Source organism: Protopterus annectens, chromosome 2.part2, assembly GCF_019279795.1.
Source record: "Protopterus annectens isolate FY-2018-M chromosome 2.part2, PAN1.0, whole genome shotgun sequence".
NCBI classification, from domain to species: Eukaryota; Metazoa; Chordata; order Ceratodontiformes; family Protopteridae; genus Protopterus; species Protopterus annectens.
In genome coordinates, this window is record NC_056730.1 from 953,272,840 (window position 1) to 953,298,496 (window position 25,657).

The 25,657-nt window shown below is 40.6% G+C and overlaps 1 protein-coding gene across 1 annotated transcript in view; it reads right to left on the bottom strand.

Moving 5' to 3' along the window:
- The window catches only part of SLC25A46 (solute carrier family 25 member 46), a 130,015-nt gene that overhangs the window by 50,213 nt on the left and 54,145 nt on the right, over positions 1–25,657 (bottom strand). The window contains exon 4 of the mRNA XM_044064476.1: positions 9,735–9,812. Within this exon, the coding sequence (XP_043920411.1) occupies positions 9,735–9,812 (78 nt within the window). The remainder of the gene's footprint in view (positions 1–9,734; positions 9,813–25,657) is intronic.

A 25,657-nucleotide genomic window follows, 5' to 3' on the forward strand; every position in this document is an offset into this window, starting at 1 on the left:
TCACATTTCAATACCTTTGCCAGTACAAAGTTGGATGTCTCATTCACAAAAGATCATCTTTTAGTTTTACCCACCAGGTTTGCAGCTGGGAACTTTGTTCTATCCATTACCTATTATGGACCACTATAATAATATCAAGATTGACTATCTTTATTAAGACATCCCACCCAGCCTTCTCCAAATCAGGGTCTGAGCGAGCAAACCAGCCAGATCCTACCTTTCTAGCACTCCCTGAGCAGCTGGAACTGTCACATACCTTTTGCTACGTTTTAGTCTAGGTTCACTTGCAGTCTGTAAACTTAAAAAGAGTATATAATGTTAACAAACCAATAAGAACTGAAGATACAGAAGCTAAACAGCATGATGGGAGGCAGGGAGGGAGGAACAAACATCCTGAAGAGCTCTAGCTGCCAAGCAGTCATACTACCTGTACCATGCAGACCTACCCAGTACCGGAGAAGAACACACTCCTTAAAGATCTAGCATTATGGTAACTACATGACCTGTTTCTGTCATATTAGTTTCAACGCTTTCATTCAGATGTACAGCACCCTAATCTGGCCACAAGATGACAACCAGCCTCCAGAAGTTAATCTGAATTTAATTTCGCTCACATCATCATTTAAAATGGCTTTCGTTATTTATATGTGCCAATTTTAAAGTTTACATTGCTTTTACTACAAACCCTAATAAAGCCACTAGGGGCAATATACTGAATGTGTTTCAGTTAAAAAGCATGGTATTCTGCAATTTATGACTGAATCATTTAGCTCGCACAGTTGGTTTACTAGTAGTAAGATATTAAAGAAGAGTTGCTGAACTGTGAGTCTACTCGTACATTAGTCAAAACTCAAGACAAAGAAAAGAAGTAACTAATACTGAAGTATTTTTAAATATTTTATGACGCTATCATGTCATACATAATGCAGCTTATTTTTCAGCCAATAACCTGTGCAGAATTTTTTACACTTCAAAATACTTTTGTATCTTGTATCTGCTTCTCTTACAATGTGGGCTGGCAGTGTCATAATGCACAATTCTAGGACCACTAACGTGAGACATCCTAACAAGAAAAAATATATCAGAGGAGACACCTATGAATGTACAACATAAGCATCCACTATGTGCAACACTGCTTTCACATTCTGCAGAAATCCGATTCCATGGTAGAAACATGGAACACAGTGTAAAACCATAACTTTAAAATGTGCATCAGTAAGAAACTGTACTTATGAGGTATTTAAAATTTAATATTCACTATTCGTCCCAAAGACTTCCTCAGAAATAATTTATTACACTAAGAATACACATTTAAATCCATTCAAAAAACTATTGTCCAATCATGTCGTGTTACTAATAAATCAATTAAACAAGTAACTAATGAAATTTAAAAAAAAAACATAGCAAAAATCTTGTTTCTTAAAAACATTAGAGTTTTACCCTTGCAAACTGACTTTAGTAATTTTTCTATTTTTTAAAAGTTTTTTTGAATGGATTTAAATGTGTACTCTTAGCATAATAAATTATTTCTGAGGAAGTCTTTGGGATGAATAGCGGATATTAAATTTTAACTACGCTAAAAATTATTTTAGTCTCTTTGGTGCCTTTTTGGTGTTTTTTGTACTGTGAACACCTTGGCCTTACAGTGCGCTGTTTTTTTCTACTTATGAGGTATTGCTGAGTTCTAATCTCACTATGCTAGCCACTTGGCTGGCAGCATATTGCATCAACTTTGGCATTAGTATATAGATATACTGAAATAACAACAGTCTCAGTTTTGCCAGCAAATGTTCGTCACTCTGACAGCGTGACCTAACAGTAACCCAATATTCGCTGTTAATGTTCATCAGTGTATTATGATCTTACTTATTTGTTAATTTTCATAGGGGAAAATATTTGTTCACAAATACAGGTACTTCCAATCACTCTCATCCTTGCAGAAGCTGAAAGTAAGCTGGGAAATCTTTCCTGTGGAAGCAGCTTGTAAAATTCTAGAATTCCAAAACCTTTATACTTCTGCTTAAAATGGTACCACACAAGCTCCACTACCACTATAACACTCAACTGTCTCCAGCATATAAATGTGGAAAACTGTTGGCATTGTGAGTCAAGTGCTGCAAAATCCTCCTATTTCATAGCAAACTACTGACACAAGACAGAAACTGTATCAACATAGTGTTTCAAAAAAATTTGGGTTCAATTTTTGCTTCAAATTTTAGAGCTGAAAAATGTATTAAACTGCAACCATTCAGCTATCTAACTCACGCAGTACTGAGCCTGAATCTGAATACCATAATGTCATATATCTGTGTGATCATCTATTTAGAAAACGTACAGTTGTGTACACTTACCATAAATGTAGATGTTCGGGTGTATTCACTGTTGCAGTCATTACATTTGGGTAATCTGCTGGCAGGTTGCCCTCAGTCGGCCTGAATAACAAAGTCTTGGGTCCTGCGTCCGTTGCTGTCTCCTCTTCCATGACGTCAGGTCGTCAGGGGTATAAAACATGCAGCCGACGCCATTTTTATCAATTTTTCTTGCCCCAGATGTCAGGTGCCCCCCAAATGGGGAGCAAAAATATATATAAATAAACTGTAAATATATAAATGCACCTTAGAAACATAAAATTTACCTTCAACTAAAAGCAAATACACCACAAAGACTTTTGAGTATAGTGAAGGAAAGAAAAGGTATAGAATGGGGGATGGCGGGTGGGTAACCCGGACTGCAACAGTAAATACACTCGAACATCTACATTTATGGTAAGTGTACACAACTGTACTATGTTCTTCATGTTTCACTGCTGCAGTCATTACATATGGGTAGAATCCCAAAGCTATGGACGGGAGGATGGAACAAAACAGCATTAGGAGCAGCTATAAGGCCCTGCAGGACTGCAGTGGCAAAGCCTGCCCTGGATTTAGAAAAGAGAGGTAAATGATAATGCTTTGTGAACGTATGAACAGAGCTACAAGTAGCAGCTTCTAGAATGTCTTTGGTTGGGACCCCTCTGAGAAAAGCTGTGTAAGTAGAGGCAGCCCTGGTGGAATGGGATCTGATCCCCTTAGGCACAGGTTTACCATAGTGCAAATAGCAGAAACAAATGCAGTGGCTTATCCATTTAGAAATAGTCTGCTTTGATATAGCCTTCCCCTCTGATCCTGCAGCAAATGCTACCAGTAGTTGCTCAGACTTTCTTAGAGATTTTGTCCTGTTTAAGTAGAATCTTAGTAGTCTGTGTACATCCAATGAATGCAGGATCTGCTCCCCTTTGTTCTGCAGATTTGGGAAAAATGTTGGCAGGTGAATGGTCTGGTTAAGAGCCACACTGGATACCACCTTAGGCATAAAAGAAGGATTTGTCCTGAGGGCCACCCTGTCCGGGTAAAATATAATGAAAGGCTCCCTGCCATGAGAGCCTGTAGTTCTGAAACCCTTCTTGCTGAAGTGACTGCCAAAAGAAAAGCTATCTTCCAAGATAAAAAGTTTATATCCGCAGTAGCTGCTGGTTCAAAAGGAGGCAGGGTGAGTTTTTCCAGCACAAAGTTGAGGTCCCATGCAGGAGTCGGTGTTCTCCTGGGAGGCCTTAAATTTTTGGCCCCTCTGAGATACTGTTTAAGCAGTGGATGAGAAAAGAGGGGAGGTTGTAATGAGCCGAGATGGCAGAGGCATGGATTTTTATTGAAGAAAAAGATAGGCCCTTGTCAAGCATTTCAGTTAAGTATTGTAAAAGCTGAGGAATATCGGACTTTGCAGTGTCTATTCCTTGTGCTTGGTTCCAAGCACAGAATCTCTTCCATTTATCAGCATAAGATTTTCTAGTACTAGGCCTTCTGGCTTCCAAAATGACATCCATCACAGGTTTACTGAGAGATGTGGTTTGAATATTTAGTTGATTAGCCATGTTGCAAGATTCAGAGTTTGGAGCTGAGTTTGCAGAATTTGATAGTTCTGCTGAGACAGTAGTTGAGGTGTCTGAGGCAAGTACCATGGAGGAAGGTGCGACATATTCCTTAGAAGTGGGTACCAGTGCTGGCATGGCCAGTCCGGAGCAATTAGGATCATTTTTGTTTTTTCCTGTTTGACGTTTAGTAAGACCATTGAGAGTAGAGGCAGAGGGGGAAAGGCATAGACTGATAGGTTTTTCCAGCTGAAGGATAGAGCATCCACTTTCCATGTTTTTTGTGATGAGTTCTTGTGCAGAATTTGTCCAACTGACAGTTTTGGGGAGAGGCAAATAGATCTACATCTGGGTTCCCCCACTTCTGTGTTAACATGCTGAAGATTTGTGGATCCAGTTTCCATTTGTGAGGGTCCATAAGATGTCTGCTTAGGTCGTCTGCCAGAGTATTTTGCTTTCCTGGCAGGAATTGAACTTGAAGATGTATTTGGTAAGTCAAGGCTGTGTTCCACAAGGCCATGGCTAGTCTGCAAAGGGGGTAGGAATGGGTACCCCCCTGCTTGTTTATGTACCACATAACTGTGGCATTGTCCGTCTTTATCAGTAGTTGTCCTGGATGAATTAAGTCCATGAAGGCTGTCAGAGCATTCTGAACAGCTAGCACTTCTTTCTGGTTGATATGCAGATGCATTTGGTTTGGGCTCCATTTGCTCTGAATGCATCTCCCTGCCAGGTGGGCCCCCAAGCACAGTCTGATGCGTCTGTAGTTAGGGTTTGGATGGCAGGGGATAGAGTGAATGACAGTCCCTTGTTTTGATGACATGTCTCTGCCCACCAAAGAAACTCCTGTTGTAGGCAGGGAATGAGAGGAATCATTGTTTCCAGGCTGTGACAATGTTGACTCCATAAACCTTTTAGGTACCACTAAAGTGTCCTCATATGCAGTCTCGCATATGGAATTAGTAGAATGCAGGATGCCATGAACCCCAAAGCCTGCAGAATTTGTCTTGCAGATAACTGGGTTTTTGTTGCCATTTGGTTTGAAGTATATTGTCAATTGCCTTTGTTTGTCTGGCGTGAGGTAAGCCATCTGGGCAGTTGTATTCAAGCTTGCACCCAGGAATGTAATGATTTGAGAGGGTACCAGTTGTGAATTCTTTTCGTTTATGGTGTACCCTAGGCATGCTAGAAGCCTTTTTACAAATGCCAAATGTTGAAGAAGAGTGTCCTTGTCCTCTGCTTGAATGAGACAATCGTCCAGATAAGGGTAAATTTGAATGTATCGTTGTCTGCAGAATGCAATTACTGGTGCCAGGCACTTTGTAAAGATCCTGGGCACAGCAGATAAGCCAAAGGGCAGTGCAGAGAATTGGTAATGCAAAAAACCTGCTTTGAAGCGGAGGTATCGTCTGCATGATTCCCTTATTGGGATATGCAGGTATGCCTCTTTTAAGTCTAGAGTTACTAACTGAGCATTCTTGCCTAGCATAGGCAGTAGCTGTTGTAAAGTCAGCATTTAGAATTTTGGAATGTCCAGGAATGTGTTCAGAATCGATAAGTCCAGTATTGGAAGTCATGAATTGTCTTTTCTGGGTACCAGGAAAAGTCTTGAATAAAATCTTTGTCCTTTTTCCTTTTCTGATACCGGTTGAATAGCCCCCATATCCACGAGGGACATGACTTGTTTCTGGGCCTCTGTCTACTGGTTTTGTAGCAGATCCGGCCATCCGTTTGGAATTGGCAAAGTATGGAAATGAAATCTGTACCCCTGGGATACTATGTTCAATATCCACTTGTCCTGGGTAATTAACTGCCAATTTTGAGCATGAAGTGTTAATTTTCCTCCCAAGGGGGCTGCCAAAAGATAAGTGCTTGGAGATGGTAGAGGAAAGTCATTGAGACTGCTTACTGTAGGGTTGTGCTTTGTTTCCTCCATATTTGGAGGTGGAGGCACCCCACTGCTTTGACCTGTAAGAACCCTGTGATTGACATCTGGAGCCTTTTGAGCGCCTGGGTTTGCCCTGAGTGGCTCTGTTGGACACAGGAAAGGACCAGTTTTTAGTAAGCCAGTGCCTACTGAACCTGGGTGGCTGCACCTGCAAGAAATCTTTTACAGTTTGCATAGATTTAGCTTTGTCTTCCATTTTCTTTAAAACCTCTTCTGCCTTATTATCAAACAGAGTATTATGCTGCAAAGGGGCATCCAACAATTTAGGTTTAACATGATCAGGCAGATTTTGTTCCTTGAGCCAGGCATGCCTTCTAATCACAGATCCAGTAACGGCGGCCCTACAAGAGGCCTCCAAGGAATCAAAACCACATTGCAAAGTATGCTTTCCAACCTGTTCTGAATGCAATAAATCCTGTAACTCTCTATTTTCCACACAATCAGAAATCAACATAATTTTCTGTTTCAGTAAGCCCATAACATGTTGTTGATATTTAAGCATATGAAACTGGCAGTTTAAAGCCCTGAGTGCCAAGGTTGCAGACACATAAACTTTCTTACACCATCTATCCAGTGCCCTGGAATCTCTATCAGAAGGGGTAAGATTTTTGGCTGTAGAGGCCTTAACACCCTTGGGACCCTGAGAAATAGTCTCAGGATCAGCAGATGGATTTTTGAAAAGAAATTTGTGGGAGTCAGGAACCCTGTAATATATCTGTCTGGCTTACTAGGAGCCGGAGGCAGGGAATCAGGAGTCATGCTTGATTCCGAGAACACATCATCAACAATGTCTAATACAGGAGGTATTGCCAAAGGCCTATGCTGAGGAAGAAGGAAATCCCTAAGCCTCTTTTTTGATTCAGAGAAGTCCTGACTCTCCCAGTGAAAATGTTCCCTTAAAGTATGTAAAGTCTCTCCAAAAGAGTAATCCTCAGGGGAAGATGCAGATGGGATGGGATCCTCTGCATCAGAATCCTCATAGGGTGGAATAGAAAAATCCTAATCTGAAGATTCATAATCAGTGCCTTGCCTAGGCCTCTTAGCACGAGGGGGGGTTGGGAACCCCTGATCAAGGTAATTAAATCCTCAGCCATTTTGATCATCTGTTTTTTAGGCATAGGGGCCTGAGCACGTGGCTCATGCGTCGGGTTTTTAGACATAGAAGTGGTTTCTGACCTTGGTTTTGTTGCTGGCGTCGGTTTAATGTAAAAATGTTGAGGCCTAAAAACACCCTCAGAAGCCGGTGCTTGCTCAGTGGCTCCAGACCCTTCCAAGGGAGAGACATCCGCAGGTTCAATACTTTGCGAATCTCGCAGCATACCGGACTCCGAATGGGTCTCGGTAGAGGCCTGCGACTCAAAAGTAGCGGGTATCAGGAGCTGCGAAAGCGCCTCGCTGAGTACCGGCGACTGGCTTAGGAGAAGCTTTGTCGTCGGTTTTGGACCTCGACGGTCTGTCACTGTCATTTTCCTTGTTTTTGTGAACCCCGGTAGTCGGATTGCTAACCGATGACATTTCAGGGTAGTTAAATCTTGAACCAAAATATTTAGAAGCAAAAATATACCGATGCTTAATACTGCGTTGGTTAAATTTAGCACAAAACTGACAGCAAGGCACGTTGTGATCAAGGCCTAGGCAAGGAATACAGTACAAATGAAAATCCTTATGATGCATTTGCTTCCCACAAGTAATGCAATTATTAACTTTTACTGACATCGGCAAGGAGCAAGAAAAAGTTTCCCCAACGGGGTACTTAGCTTTAGTTTTGAAGACTTCGGTTCTGAAACTCTAATACGAAAATTTCAGGAGTCGGCCGACCGGCACTTGCGAACTGCTTCTGCTTCGGGCACCGCACGGCAAGAAAGACCGATTAAAATGGCGTCGGCTGCATGTTTTATACCCCTGACGACCTGATGTCATGGAAGAGGAGACAGCAACCAACGCAGGACCCAAGACTTTGTTATTCAGGCCGACTGAGGGCAACCTGCCAGCAGATTACCCAAATGTAATGACTGCAACAGTGAAACACGAAGAACATCTGAAGTTTCACATTCAGTGCTTTCAAGTAATCAGGGACACCTACTAGTCTAGAAAACAAGGGTGCAGATAAAAGTGAAGACCACAAGCTGAGGAACTGAGCTGTTAAGAGTTTTTGTGAGAGGAGGGGGGGGGGTGTTGTGCACAACCATGTGTTTCATTTCCTTTGTCAACACTTGCATTCAGTGTTCCTGGGATCTTGTCTTTTATTTCGTTTACATTAAAAGAAATATTCACCTATAAAATACCACACATGTGAAGTCAAATGTAGTGCGCATAGTGAAGTTAATGTTTTACAGAGATGATTTACTTCAAATATCAATGCAACTTCAGCATTATAATTACTGCTCACTCATTTATATCATTTAATTACTTGTTTATTAAATCAGAAAAATGGGGTAGTCCAAGGACCTTCTCTCATCCATAATCCAGGCCTAAGTGCACAAAAATGTATCAATGATATAAAACTCAATATTAAAATGGCATTGTATGACAGGTACAACTGTCCAAGTCAGGATATCCTAGTGATACAAACAGGCAGTACAAAGTATATAAAAATGATGAAAATCTACAACAAATACCCTAGACTACATGCTGGTACACTGTGCAGTCACAGGTACAACTATTACCTTAAAATGGTCAGCCCACTAAGCAGAGCAGAGACCATATACCACCAGCAACATGGATTTGATTAGCATCCTGGGTATTGAAGGTTCATCTTGAGGAAAGAGACATACCAGATATAGATCTGATGACTACTTATGAAAAGTTCACCTTCTGCTGGTTTCCAAAAAATGATGGGCCTTACTCAAATGTATGAAGAAGCACACACATTTAAGCTTTCCCATTACCCAGTTTAGGGCATATCTATCTATCCATCGATATGACAGAGAAAAGTGTGTGTTGTGTGTATTATACATGGGTCTACTTTCTATTACCAAAAGCCCATAATGTTGAATGTTATTTTCTCAAAACAAAAAGAACGAAAATGAACATCCTGAACTGTGTAGTTTTTCCCAGGGAAAATAAACACTTGCCCAAAACTACACAACACACACTGTACAATCTGAAACCCACCTAGCTGGGGGGCTGTGCCCCCCCCCAAACCCTCCCCAACTATATTTACCAACTCCAGGATCGCACTACAGTGCTGAAAAGGGCATATTTCCCCATGTTGGGAAAGTGTTTTCCTGCCTTTACGCTATATTCTTATCTGTTGCTTACATATTTCTTTTTGTCAATTTTTCATATGTTATGCTTCTAATTTTGGCAGACTAGTTTCATTCCTTGCTACTTTCTCTCTCATACATTGACGCATGAACTCATTTTCCTTTTTAATATATACTGTGCTTCTTTTTTTCCTTTCTAATTTTTGCTTACCGTATGTGCATTTATTTATTATGCTAACTGTATTTTTTGGGAGTCCCCCCGGGACTCCACTGAAAATAGCCTAATACCCAGTCAGACTATCCCAGATAACAACAGTAAATAAGTAAGAACAGGAAAACAATTTTCTTGGGTGGCGAATGCCAGGGTATCTTTTTGGCTAGGCTTGTATAGGCCCTAGGGCCAATAACCTAGTACCTCCCTATGAACCTAAATGACCTGCCCAAAGACTGCTGCCAGTACTATCACTTGGTTTTCATTAATTCTCTTTATAAACGTACACTTTGCAATTTTATTCAGGAACAAAAGGTTATTTATCAAGACCCTATAATGCAGGCAATTTATAATTTGCTACACATTTAAAGTCATTTAAAGTTAGAAGTTGAAAATAGCATCAGACAAAGAATCTGCTAAAGATTTCTAAACACATATCTTTGAGTACACTGAACACACTCTTACCTGTGTCTTGCTGAAGTTGTACATGACACTAATTACTGTAAATGGGGTAAGATGATAGTTTCTTGCATGATAATTAACCTAAAAAATGAAAAATGAAACATCAAAATTTATATTTGGCATTTTAAGACTTGAAAATTTTGTAACTAGAGATATGAACTGGGCAGCTTCATCAATAATCAAAACTCAGCTAATTGAATATTTTCACATTTGACTGTTTTTATACATGATCAATGCTTCCTACGAATGTATATGAATGTTATACAAGTGACCAAGAACAGACATCAGTGACTTCTTGTTTTTAGCATGCTGTTTTTCCAGTGATAATACATCAGGGCAACTACCAAAGACACAACTTGGCAAAAAAGTACAGTGGCACAGTTACAAAATGTCTTAATTGTCCCATGCTCAGTTTTACAAAATTTCGCACAGATCTTATACATGCACATAAACAGATGAATTTATGTACTTCAATACAAAACATTTTCATATGTTCATGCTGACTGTAAAAGATTCAGAGTCAAATCGGCTCCATGGTATTGACAGATAAAGCCCTAATTATGCCACAAGAGACCAGGGTTCAAATAGCATATTGGGTGCTGATAGGAGCTGGAGGGGAACGATGGGTGTGAGTGGCTGCTGCCAACTCACCCATCCTGAGGGGAGAAAGGGAGCACTGGTTTGCCACATGGGCAATGCGTAGCTTGAGCACTAGGTGTTCACTCAGTGAAGCATGAGCATAGAGAGCCCGTGTGGCCTACACAAGTAGCACAGAAAGCCAAACAGAGTTCAGCTTGTGGAAGCATGCTTCTCCTTGAATATCAACAGAAGAGCTGCCACAGGGGAGGGGAGTGCTCTGCTGGAGTACAGAATAGGCCACCCCACAAGACCAGCAAGATGGACTGTTCTCTACTACTAGATTCTTGCTGCAAAGCACAGGAGATGACTAGCGATTCCCCTGTGGGAAAGAACGGGCTACAGAGCTCTCACTTTGCAGAGGACTCCCAGCTTTCACCACCACAGAACTTATGGGCAGAGTGGGTATAGGAAGAGGAGCCATCAGGCACTGTCTGGGGGGGGGAGTAGTTAAACAAAACAAAGATCGAGTCACTCTGGCTGATCAAAGTACTGAAGTTGGCTTATATACAGAGGTTTGCAAAACCTTTTCTCAGACACAAATGAATCCAAATACTGACTTCCATTCTAATCAATCATTCCTTATGACAGTACATCTCAGAAGCTTACTTACAAATGATCAGATATTTCTGCAGTACAGCATAGGCTATTATACCTTGCAATGCCCTTTGATTAGGTTTACGAGAGAAATACAAAGGACTTGTATCCCAGAAGTTCATAGTGAACAATTTCCTGATTAGCTAGTTATGTTTGATCTATCCCACCTAAGTCAGCACTACAGAACCCCAAGGTCTGTGCAAGTCAAAGCTTTTAAAATATCCATTCATCAAACTATTAAGATAAATATTTACAGATGCATCTTACTAATGTTTTAACAATGGAGCACTCATTTATATTTGTAATTTGTTGCTATCCTACATTAGACATCAACTGCCCCGGTGTTACGTTAAATCACTCAAGTCTGAATGTAAATTTTGTAATATCACTATACATGATTGTAGAAATTCTTTTTTTAAATGTCTGACAGTGAAACTACGCCCCTGTAAACAAGGCTTCTTCGTTCCTGAAAACTTCTGTTGCAATAAAACATACTAGCAAATGAGCTTAGCAGTGCTGTGTCCACGTCACCTTATGTTTACACAAATTATGTATGCACACTCAGGCTGGGTGTGCCAACTGTGAGGAATAGATGCACTCATTCATATCTCTGGTCTCCATGAATTTAGCAATGTATAATATGCAGGTGCAACAGGCAAACATACAAGTAATGACAAGTAGGAGGCAAGTCAAAAGCCATCCACATTCTAAAAATGTAGACTAAATAAGCCAATTCAGCCAAAAACTATTTTGTAGGGCACCTGGTGAGAAGAAAAAAACTCTAACCTTCTCACAAAATGGTTGTACAAGTACAATGCTGATTAACAGGGCTAAAATGGCCTTCATAAATATTATAAATGGGACAGATTCCAAAAGAGGTGCTCTCACTGCAAGTTTGTCCTGATTCAAAAGACTTGCACTCATTAAATTACTTACTTCAGTGCAAGGACTACCTATAAACAAGGCATACACTGGCGACCAGAGTTCAAAAGACCTGTTCTCAGATTAAGTGGTCACCTACACTGAAACATTGTGGAATCGGGCTCAGTGATTTGTGAGCTTACTTCTGGAATACAAAAATCTGACTTAATACATGAATTTTGGATGAAAGAATATAGTTTTTACAATGCAATAAATCCATGAATTAGAAAGAGATATTAAATAGTAGACACTGCAAAGAAAAAAAAAAAAACACACATACACTGAACAATCAGAAAAGAGCATAAAAAAATGTGACAAGACAGCAACCGACTATTATAATAAAAGGGGCAATGTAGTCACTTAAAGTTGAAACATTGAACGCCAGGTTACTGATAAACAAGCAGACAGACATTTTTACACATTAAATGCTAAATTTTTGTGAAGGCATAAACCAAAATGTCAACCAGTGTTTTAAAGTGAAAACAGACCTTATTAACCACGTAAAAGCAAAATCACACATTTTTATAAACAAAAGTGGGGAATAAGGGTTTCAGAGCACACATTATAAATGCGTGTTCAGCTGCAAAATGACAATTACTTTGAAAATGGTGCATGAGCAAGTACACGGATACAGATTTGAATGTAGCAGATAACCTTTTAAAAATGAGCAGTTTTACTTATTAATTTGATCCAAAATCTGTCAGTAGACAGGTTTTTCAATGATTTCTGTCAATCATATTAAGGATTGCAAGGGGTTATAGTCATGAGAAGAAACTGGACTGGAAACTTAAGGAAGAAAGACGTACATTTAAGGAAAATAAAGATGATTCCTGTACTAAGTGGCCAGTTAAAATATGAGGTAATTAGTCTAAGATAACACGGGAAAGAAGTATGAAAAAAGGGCAGTCCTGGAGCTTCCTTCTGGCAGCTTCAAGAATAGCTTACAAACTTTCTTTACTTTACCTACTGAAAAGCTGTAGTTGAACTGGGAAAGGAGTCCCGATCCAATGCAAGATTCCGGATACTAAGGAGGAGGAGAAAGGCTGTCTGGGAGCCAGAGCTGCTATGAAGTCCTGTATACCACCACCATGTCAGTGTAGGTCCACATATTCATCCTTCTTTTTGCTTCTCTACTGACTTCTCTAACAACCCCCCCCCCCGAACATCTTTTGGTGGTCCACACAACGGATTACTTCCTGTTATAGCCTGATTTGGCTGGCTTAGCGGAGATCTGATATTACCTCTTAACAACCTGGCAGACATTACGGCTTTTGAGGTCCTGGATTTCTCTATATTCTTACCAAACTAATTATTTTTATTTAACCCAAGCTCTGATCTTAGGAGAGACTATGGGGCACTTGTTTCCCTAATTTTCCATCTAGGACAAGGAAAAGGTTTATCTTCTGCCTTCAGGAGGAAGACAGGAATGAAAGCCCTGATGAAACTATTTTTCTCCACAGAATGCACTCCAGACCAGACCATTTCACTCAAGCAGTAATGCTGCCTCTGTAGTATCCAAGACAGAATGGCACTCGACATATGCAGACTTAACCTTTGGGGACTTAAAGGACTGCAACAGTAGTTCTCGCAAACTGATTTGTCCTGTCAGACTCTTCAAAGGACTTGGCTATACACCTCCTGCTTTTTCTGAATGTTTCCCCTCATGACATTTCTGAATGCCTGTACATGGCTTCTAGAATGAGTCTCATCATGATTCTCTAAATTATCTCCATCTATAAACTTATTTGTAGAGCACTAATCCCAGTGGACCATTTTCAGACTCATCCTCAGTGCAGTAAACAATGATATGAAATTAAATTTTATAACACTGACTAGAAGTACAAATGGTATTTGAAACTGAAAATGTTTACACCTTTGATTTGAAATACAAAGAATACTATATTTAGCACAATAAAGACAGGCATTCAAAACTGAAATATTACATTAAAAGTGAAGTAATTAATGTAGGGGAAAGACAATGTATAATGTATACAAAGAGCAAATATTAAAACAGTGAGCAGGTTTAAGTATCTGAAAAGAAAGGGTGGTATACATGTAACATGATGTGCTGAAGTGTTTAGTTATATAGTAAGGTATGTCCTACGTAGAATAAATATAATTAAGATGGCATAAAGTCGGAGTGTGGTGGGACATCTAGGGTGGGGGTCTGTTGAGAAAAGACTTCCATACAGCATCCTTTTTTTTTTTAGATTTTTCTGGAAAGTCTTGTTAAGAATTAAAGATCAACTGGTGAAACGAAAACAAACCAAAACCCAGAAAATGTATCCAGCTAATGCTCCGAGTAAAGAAATTAAGCCCAAACACCGTACATGTATTATAAAACAAGCCGCTTATTTGAAGCGCTTTTCGTTGGTGTACAGCAACCTCCTCAGAAAAACTTACATAGTATCAAACAACCCCATTTAAATGATAAACTGGATCACATGGTGTTCGTATCAGCTGGTAAACACGTCCTAACAAATTATCCTCGTAAATTAGTTAAGTTTAACTAAAATAAGTTAAACTGTGTGTTACTTTAACTCAACTATAAAACATCGATAAAATTTACGAGGATAATTTGTTGTGACGTGTTTACCAGCTGATACGAACACCATGTGATCGAGTTTATCATTTAAATGGGGTTGTTTGATACTATGTAAGTTTTTCTGAGGAAGTTGCTGTACATCAGCAACGAAAAGCGCTTCAAGTAAACGGCTTGTTTTATAATACATGTATGGTGTTTGGGCTTAATTTCTTTACTCTGAGCATTAGCTGGATACATTTTCTGGGTTTTGCTTTGTTTTCGTTTCACCAGTTGATTTTTTGTTAGTATGGCATCTGGGGTCTCCAGCAGCCCGTGTAGCCCTAATCTTTTTGGTTCACAACAGTTATAATCAGATTTAGTGAACCTTACTGCGTTGATAAATGTTTTGAACCAACGCATGGACACCTTTGCTTCCCACCTTGATAAGGTGGACTACTCACCATCACAACAACAACGTTCTTTTCAGAACAATATTTCCCAGATGACTGGTGTTTTACGAGCGAGTGCAGGAGATACGGCAGGAGCTATATTGAGCTCCAATACCCCGAGTGAACCTTCGGGAAGTGTACCAACTAATAATTCGATACCAGCAGGTCAGCGTACACCAACGGACACCTTGGTTTCTAATCCTGCCGCTCTGAACCAACAAAGGACTGTACGGAACCACGAAGAGGGGCTTATTGGCGCTCCAGTTTTTAATGACTGGGTTAAGGACACTTCTAGCTTGTCTTTCGGTATGGGCCCTGACCAGGAGCGACCGGCCGTTAATCGTGGGGATAACCAAGTTAGTTTTAACATACTGACTGAGAAATTAAAATTACTTGACTCTAAGCTACTTAAATTGAAGAAACTTCAATTGGAGGTAGTGTACTTTAAAGAATGTTTGAGTTAACGCATCGTCCCAAAGGGGTTACGTTTTCATCAGTACCCCAATGGGCTTATTCCAGAGACTCATTATTTCATTTGGAACTCAACTCATTATTTGACCAGCAAGGTTCTGACTTGATGCAACTAATTGTTAAACATTATTCTTTACAAATTGACACCTTAACCAATGATGTGTCAGTTTTGAATGGTGACATCATTTCAAACAGTGATTTTTTTAAGATACAAATATGATTATGAACATTGCTTTTCGAGTATAAACCAACTTTTGGACAGAATGAAATTGAACAAGACCAGAAAAATAGAGACCGGTTGGCCTACGATAATGGTACAAGCATACCCTAAGCCACCCTCAGCACAAGTTTCTAAAGTATTTAACACTAATACACCAGTTCAACAACAAACCAATAACAACTACAGCGAGGTAGGGGGTGTTGAGTTTAACCAAACTACAGTTAGATGCAGTGAGCATATTCGCAGTTATACTAATACCCGAGGGTTTAACGACCAACAAGGTGGATTGGATCGAGACACAACTGCTAATGTTCAAGCTTCAAATTTTCAGAATGTCAATCATAAAGGGGCGATTCCGAAGAAGAAGCAATTCAATCGGAATCAGAGGACCAAACAGCGCAACAGCAGGAGCAAAAGATAACGATTAACGATGCCCCTGTATTTGAAATTGTAACTAATACAGCAGGAGATTTTAACATTTACAACTTTTCATCTATAAAGATTGATTCAGTACTGGTTAACCTACTAGCTAAAGGTTACACCTTCGTTCCTAGTAGACCTTTGAATTTGGCCCAATCGATTATGGATCTAAAAACTCCTTGTTAGAAAGCTGAATTTTATTTTACTTTTTGGCAATGCCAATAATAGGAACCAAACATTGAGTGTTCCCAGTACATTTAATCCCCCGGTGCACCCAATTCTTAAGATCTTCGAGCACGTGTGTGAGCTTGATTTTAGACACCTGTTGAATCCCTGGAATTCTGGTACACATAAAAAGATTTTCAATGTTAGTTTTGATGAACACCTAGCTTTACAATCTTTAAGAACCTCTCAAGTACGGGTAGTTAAACCAGATAAGGGAGGAGGGCTAGTTGTTTTCGACCAAGCAGATTACATTGAAAGAATGCAAAACTTGTTAAATAATGAAGCATACACCAAAGCCTCATTGAACGAAGTTAATACTGCGTACAACCGTATAAAAGGCTACCTCAACGATTTATTTATAGAGGCATCAATTGATATTGACATCTTTAACTACATGTCAACGCCTTGGCCTAGAACCCCCGTTATGTTTGGCATTCCCAAAATCCATAAGGATTTGGTAAATCCACCTATGAGACCATTGATTGATGGTAGAGGATCTATCACATATCCATGTGCAAAAGTTGTAGATACTATCTTGAAAAAATACCTTGTGTCCGAACCCCAAGTGTGTAGAGACTCGTGGTCCTTTTTACAGAGTGTTAACAACTTAGAATTCAATGATGATCATAATTTTTTGACAACTGATGTTAGGGACCTCTACACCTCAATCCCCCACTTAGAAGGGATAGAATGGGTTAGCCTTTTACTTAAATCAGAAAATGCACCAACACACAAAATATCTACCGTTGAATGTTTGTTAGATATCATCCTTACAAATAATTACTTTATGTTTAATAAAGAATTTTATTTACAAAAACAAGGTGTAGCAATGGGTTCACCTTGTGGTGCCAGTTTAGCAAATTTAGTCATGGTATACTGGGAAAGGACTTTCATTTTCAACAACTCCCACCACAAGTCGAACCTTATTTTCTACACGCGGTTTTTGGATGATATTTTTGCCATGTTTCATGGTGACAATACACAAGCTGGGACATTCATTTCCTATTTAAACTCTACAACAGAGTATTTTAGGTTTACAGCTACATTTAAGCTGGGACATTCATTTCCTATTTAAACTCTACAACAGAGTATTTTAGGTTTACAGCTACATTTAACAAGGATACTATTGACCATCTTGATGTTAAGTTATCAAAAGACAAGAATTAATAACAGATATGTGTCTAGGATTTTTAGGAAAGACACATACTGTAACTCTTTCCTTCATTTCTCCAGTAGTCACCCTTTTTATCAAAAGCGTTCAGTAGTAAAAGGTCAGTTAATTAGGCCAGCTAGGATGACTACACTTGAGCCTGATTTTTATGAGGAATGTGAATACTTAAGTACTATGTTTCAACAGCGGGGGTATCCCAACCATTTAGTTCAAACTTTAGTGTGTGAAGTAACTGACAAAAGACAAAGCGGATATGTGGAACCTATTCTAAAGATGAACAACACAAGCCACACCATTGAACACCATTCCACTTTTAGTAATTTTAACTGTGAGCAAGTGACAGTTCAAGGGAGGGATTGTAACATTGGTGTTAGTTTCATCACCACTTTCAGTAGTAATAGTGAGATGGTGAGACTTACTTTATACAAGAATTGGCAATTTGTCATTAATGATAATACATTACTTGACAAATTAGGGTCATTACCCAAAACTGTATTTAGGAGAGGATTTAATCTTAAAAACCTCCTTGAAAGTGGGGGAAATATAAATTTGTATAGACACAGGTATGACTACATGTGGTAGTTGTAAGATGTGTAGGTTTGTTGAAGTAGGGGATACATTCTGTATAAATGGAAATAAATACAAGTTAACGTTTAAACTTCATCGTAATTCTAAACTAGTGGTGTATATTGCCAGATGTGTGGGATGCCCAGCATTCTACATAGGCAAAACTGAACGTAGAATGCGGAACAGAAATTATGAACATACCCATGCAATTGTTACTAATAAAATTGATAATCCTCCAGCTAGACATACCACCTCAAATGATGGAGACAAGTTTGTTTTTAAAGCAATAGATCAGGTACAAACTGATACTAGAGGAGGCCCTTTTAATTTAATGCTAGAAGAACGCGAATTAGCATGGCAAATTCGATTAATTGCATTTTCTTTCCCAGGTCTAAACGACTCTTGTAACATAGCATGTCTATTAAAACTTAAAAGTCTGCAAAGGTAATTTATTTTCAGACTTCTTAGTAAGTATTGACATGCACGTATATTTTTGTTGCAATGTGTAAGATATTTAAATCAGAACACTATGTATATTGTTTCCGTTTAACAAGAAGATTTTTATTGTACATATACATCTTTCTTAGTGTATTTTATTGATGTTTTATAGTTGAGTTAAAGTAACACACAGTTTAACTTATTTTAGTTAAACTTAATTAATTTACGAGGATAATTTGTTGTGACGTGTTTACCAGCTGATGCGAACACCATGTGATCGATCATTTAAATGGGGTTGTTTGATATTATGTAAGTTTTTCTGAGGAAATTGCTGTACATCAGCAACGAAAAGCGCTTCAAATAAACGGCTTGTTTTATAATACATGTACGGTGTTTGGGCTTAATTTCTTTACTCGGAGCATTAGCTGGATACATTTTCTGGGTTTTGGCTTGTTAAGAATTATCTTTACTGGGAGAAGCATGGGTTTCCACAGTACTGGGGCATGACAGAAGTAGCTGTGGTCAGTGGAACAGGGTTCGTTTCTGGGGTTTCAACTGAAAAAGCATTGCAGTATTAGCAGCATAGGTTATACTGTCTACAACTAGTGAAGTAATGGAATGCTTCCTCTTATGAGTTTGCAGAGAAACGAAACAAGGATTGCCTGCTAGTTCTCTTAATGGCAGTGATTATGCTTTTGATAGGAGGCAATTGTGTTGTCCTATTCTGCAGGAGTAAAAATCTGCAGATTATGGGATTTTATGACAGGTTGCTGCTATAAGTGGAAGCCATATTTTTGATGTGCCATAAGAATACCTATGTCTATACTCGCTCTTCTGTGTGGAGCTAGAAAATGGATTATTATTCAGGACCAGAAGAATAGTTTGTTAATATTTTAGTTACACTGATATGATCCTATAAGTCTAGATTCTGACTTAACCAGATACCAGATTCATATGCAACTCAAAGTCCAGAGTTTCAGTGGGATGAGATGCATTAATATTAATACTGCCAGTTACCGGTAACTTTACACTTAAAGATTAGTTGGTTTTCAGTTGGCCATGAGTTCAGATTACCCATGTCTATTTCTAGTTTAATTTTATTAAATATGGGGAGGGATCGGTTTATATATGTGTAAACACACGCACACACACACACGCACACACACACACACACACACACACACACACACACACACACACACACACACACACACACACACACACACACAGCGGAATGAGGTGAAGTCCCAAGACTGGAAAAACTTCCTTATCAGCCTCAACAAAAAGTTGAGATCCCTCATCAAATCCTCTAAAGCTAGCTATGAAAACAGATTTGCAGCAGACAGTAAAGACAACCACAAGGCCTTCTATAGTTATGTAAAGAATCTCCACGGCAATACCCAGATTTGCTCTGAGCTACTGCACAATGGTACCTCCTATACCGAGCCAACAGATATTGCCAATATACTGGCAGACAGATTCAGTGCCAACTTTACACCGCCCCCCAGGACCAATCACAATACCAGTAGATTACCAGGCACCCAGTATTACTGCTGCACAGGTTAAAACAGCACTGTCCAAGGCAAAGAATACCGTTTCTATGGGACCTGACAATATCCCTGGCTATGTTCTACATAAACTAAAGGGTGAACTGACACCTCACCTGTGTGCCCTGTTCAGTCACAGCCTCTCCTCAGGCCTTGTCCCTACTGAATGGCGCACTGCTACAGTCATCCCTCTCCACAAAGGAGGAGCAACTACAGACCCTGGGAACTATCGCCCCATTAGCCTGACGAGTCTGATATGCAAAGCTAGGAACGCATCATTATGGACCTAATAAACAAGGCTATAGAGAATCTCCAAACTCTGGATCCCACACAGTTTGGTTTTGTGAAGGGTAGATCATGCCTGGTCGACTTCTTTGAGTCAGTCACCAGAGCTGTGGATGAAGGTAAGGTGGTTCACACAGCCTACCTTGATCTGGCCAAGGCCTTTGATACCATTCCCCACTCAGGAATCACAGAAAAACTCACTAAGCTAGGCATCAGCCCCTATATCACTAGGTGGGTTGCAAACTGGCTCACAGATAGAACCCACAGTGTGAAAGGGTTTACCTTTGTATCGTCGATCCCGATATGGTCGAAACGGCTTCCGCGAATACCGAAGTGCGAACATCTCCAATGTCGAATTCCGAATAAGTGAATGACAAAACCTCGCCCCGTTTTGACCCATGGTAGCAATGGTGTGGAGGTGTGGCGTGGCCAGAAATGTCGAATGTCTTTCGATATTTAAAATTTTTCGTGGTTTTGGTTCACATAAATGAGTCGATTAAGTGGCCGGTCAACAAAGTGTGATTGACGATATAAAGGTAAACCGTGAGAAAGTAGCTGACTCCAAGTCAGACTGCCGACTAGTCACGAGTGGAGTCCCACAGGGTTCGGTCCTGGGTCCTCTCCTGTTTGGTATCTACTTCGCTCAAGTCCAGGCCAACATGAAGGGACTCTGGCTGACAAAGTCAGCAGATGACTGCAAGTTGGGAGCTATTATTAACTCCCCAAGTGATGCTGACATCCTACAGAATGGCCTCACTGAGACCAACAACTGGTGTTAGAACCATGACTTTAAGCTCAACGCCAACAAATGTGTCGCTATCCCCTTTGGGAAAAACTATTTCCCATGAATTACCATATTGATGGTAGTCCAATGAACGCAGAAGGCGTTATAAGAGATCTGGGAACACGGCTAACAACTTGCTATATTCAACTGGACGTATAAGAGAATTTAAGTACCTTTATCTGCTTTTTTTTTTCCAAAAAATACAGTATTTAAATTGATTTTAACTGTGTGGAAGGAATATTTAGCTGAACTTGATGTTTTCACTCTGCTCTTCAGTTTGTCCCACCCACCCTCCCTGTTTTTGTTTTGGTGTTAATCTTAGTGGCCTTGCAGCTGCCCGCCCCTCTTGTAAATTTGTGTTTGGATACTCCTTCTGGGCCCATCTCATTTGCTCACTCAACTGAGTGCAGTGAGATCATATTCTGATTTCAGGCACTCCTACTGTGTACAAAGAGAGCATTTGGGAAACAGAAAAAAAAAAAATTAAGCTTGTTTCCTGCCTTTCCTGTTAAGTGGTATAGACTATTTGTAGGCTTTTGAGCCCCCAAGCCCTTCTGTGTTGGAGGGAAGCCTTCTAGCTTAGTTTTTTTCCTATAACTAGCCAGTTTTCTAGTTTCAGCACTCAAATCTGTTTCTTTGATCTCAGCACTTGTTCAGAAAAAAAAAATTTAATCTGCTTTTACTGTACTTGTGTTTCTACCTACTTTTTTACTTTTGCATCATCTTAAAAGTACTCAATTGTATTTATTACTGCTTGGTGTAACTCATTCTAAGCCTTCTGGTTTAAACACTTGGGCTTCGGACCAGTTGTTTTGCACTGAGAGGGTTTGTGGTCTGCACTGTAGTGGCAGAACAGGTAGCTTACATCCTTCTAGGTTGGGAACTGCTGATTGAGGGCTCAGTGTCTGTTATTCTAAAAGTGTATTAATTCTGGTTTAAGCACTTAGGCTTTCAGGCCAGTTATTTTACATTAAGAGTGTTCGTGGTCTGCACTCTTGTGGGAGGAGAGGCTGGACTCTGCCCTTCTGAGCTGGGAATTTCTGATTGAAGGCTTATAGTGCATGCATATCTGAACTGCTTCTTACTGAAGTTGGTGTGCCTTGTTTGTTGTGGCATAGACTGGATTCGGGCCTGCTGGATCTAGCTTTGTTTGTGTAACTTGAGCACTAATCCAGGCATTCTCTAAAGTATTCATTTGTATTTATTACTGCTTGGTAGTAACTTGATTAAAGTTTAGCTGTCATTCTAAGTCTTTTGGATTAAGCACTTGGGCTTCAGACCAGTTGTTTTACATTAGGAAGGTTTGTGGCATGCACTGTGGTGGCAGGACAGGTAGCTTTCATCTTTCTAAGTTGGGAACTGCTGATTGAGAGCCCAGTGTCTGTTATTCTTAAAGTGTATTAGTTCTGGTTTAGGCACTTGGGCTTCAGGCCAGTTATTTTACATTAAGAAGGTTTGTGGTCTGCACTCTTGTGGGAGAAGAGGCTGGACTCTGCCCTTATGAGCTGGGAATTTCTGGTTGAAGGTTTATAGTGCCTGAATATTTGAACTGTATCTTACTGAAATTGGTACACCTTGTTTGCTGTAGCATAGACTAGATCCAGGCCTGCTGAATATAGCTTTGTTTATATGCTTGTTGTTTGTTTGCTTGTTATTTGCCTGGAACGCTAATTCGACCTAATCGGCTTCTCAGCGCTTCTGTGGCTCACTAGTGATATCTGCATTGCTTACTGTACTTATTTCCTTGTTTCACTTGAAAGAAAGTTACTGTTTGTCGTTTTGCATTTAAGTTACCTGTAACACATTGCACTTAAGTTACCTGGCACTTGCTCACTAAAGCAATTATATAAGTCAGCACTAAAAATTAAAAGCACTACACCCTCACTCCCCACTGGCCCTGGTTTTCAATTATTAAGGAATTCCCAATATTATTCTAGCATGTCCAAAGGTCAGTTGTCAATCTCCTCTCCGGTCCAGCTGGTGAACCTGGGAATCTTGAGGCAATGTTACAACTGCCTCATGTACACAGACAACCCTCTCCTCCTCCCAACAAATTCCAACACATGTGAGAGATGCAACCATATAGCCAAACTGGAGGCTAAGCTCTCTCAACTCAGTACTGGCATAACCAGTCAGGAGGAGAAGGAAACCATACTCACTACAATTCCAGTCTCACATAGACCTACCACGACAGCAAACCAAACACATAATCACACAAAAACATACTCGGAGGCTCTAAATAAAGATCTGCCGAAGCAGCAGAGACCTCCAAAGCAGACACCCAAGCAGCCGCTACCCCAAAACAAAACACGTGCAACACATATCTCACAAAGCCAGTGTGCCAAACAGTCACAGCCCTTAAGACTAAACAACACACCTGATACACTTGTAATAGGTGACTCTATCGTCAGGCACACTGACGTCCCGCTCACCAGGCTGAACAAGGAGAGGGTCACGGTGAGCAGCCTGTCGGGTGTTAGGATCCGCCACATAACACAAGCACTCAGGTCACTCCAAGGCAAGTACAAATATGACTCCGTCATTGTCCATGCTGGTGTGAATGACCTGAGACGTACCTCCCTGGACTACATGAAAAGAGACATAAAGGAGCTCTCTGAGCATGTAGCCCAGGCCGGTATGACCCTGACCTTGAGTAGCATCTTACCCTCACCAAGAATGATGCCATAATATGAAGACAAGATGATCAATTTCAACAATTGGCTTAAGTACTGGTGTCATTCAAAGGGGATCAATGCCTGTCAGCTTGGGATGATATGCTCGCCAACCCACGGTCCTTCGCTAGGGACAGCTTGCACCTGTCACCCTGGGCTTTCAGATATTGGCAAAGGCTCTTGCTACCCCCATAGTGCCTTTTTAGGCAAGGCTCAAAAGGCAAACCCACCTCCATAGGTATCACAAGGGATAAGAAACTAAGAGTAATGCTACTCAACGCCAGAAGTCTAAACCTCAAGATGCACGCACTCGAAACTCTCCTTAGCATGGAGAACATCGATATCTGTGCAGTAACAGAAACCTGGTTCAGGGCTCCGAGAGCACCCCAGCACTACCAGGTTATAACTCATACCATGCTTTTCCCCAAAACTTGGACCGAACCACAAAAGGAGGGAGTATCGATATTCATCAAAGATACCCACACCTCCAGGTTGGTGGCAAAGCACGAAGCATCAGAGACTATCCATGTGCAACTAACAGTGGGTAAAACTGCCTTCCAGTTTATAGCCTGCTACAGACCACCCTCCCAAACCCAGGAACCCCACTCGGCCTTCCTGAGAACACTGGAAAATATGAAGGTCTCTCCAAACACCATTATATTGGGCGACTTCCACTACCCAAACATAGACTGGGAGCATTACTCTAGCTCCAACACCCTAGCCCAAAGGTTCCTAGAATTTATAAACTCAAATGCTATGGAACAACTTGTTACCACTCCCACAAGAGGGGAAAACATACTGGACCTGATCATCACCAACATGGGGACTCTATGCTCCAAACCAGAAGTGTATCCCTCACTGGTAAGATCAGACCATAAACTAATCTCACTGGATATTCACATCCCGACACCACCCCCTGCCCAGAAAACCACAGTGAAAAACTTCTCTAAAGCAAATTTTACACTCCTCAAAACTGAGGTGGAATCCTTCAAAGCCCCCGGGCCTGTGGAAAATACAGCCCAGACCACAGAATCCTTTATAAACGCATTCTATGAACACCTTCAGGAATGCATGGATCATCGATCCCAAATAAAACCAAGACCCAATCCTCCAAAGGCAGACGTCCTGTCTGGTGGACCCCAGCCATAAACAAACTATACAATAGAAGGAGGAAGCTACTAAATGATAAAGCAAAATCCCAAAAGGGAAGGCATCACTGATCAGTATTAGCAAAAACTACGGACACACATAAAATTGTCTAAGGCCAGCTTGAGAGAAAAATTGTACAGGACACTAAGGATAATCACAAGGCTTTCTTTAGTTATGTTAGGAACCTGGGTGGTAATTCCCAGATATGCTCAGAATTAGTCCAAAATGACAAAAATACACGAACCCACAGACATTGCCAACATCCTAGCTGACAGGTTCAGCGCAAACTTCTCCCCTCCCACCAAAGGGCAAATATCTATCCCAGCAGAGTGCTGCCCCCCTGACATCTCAGATGCTCAGGTAAGAGCCACCCTCTCCAAAGCAAAACACACAGCATCAATGGGACCAGATGGTGTCCCGCGCTGCGTCCTACATGAACTCAAAGAAGAGCTAAACCCAAACATAAAACTACTGTTCAATCTCAGCCTTACTACAGGATATGTGCCCAAAGAGTGGCGTACAGCAACAGTGGTCCCTCTCCATAAAGGTGGTGCCTCAACGGATCCTGGAAACTATCGCCCCATAAGCCTGACTAGCTTGGTCTGCAAAGCTATGGAAAGGATCATCATGGACCTCATAAATAAAGATACTGGGGACCTACAAACACTGGATCCTACCCAGTTTGGCTTTGTTAAGGGCAGATCCTGCCTGTTAAACCTGGTTGATTTCTTTGAAACAGTCACCAAGGCCATTGACGAGGGGAAGGTGGTCCACACAGCCTACCTGGACCTGCAAAAGCCTTCGATACAATACCCCACTCGGGCATTATAGATAAGCTCACCAGCTTAAA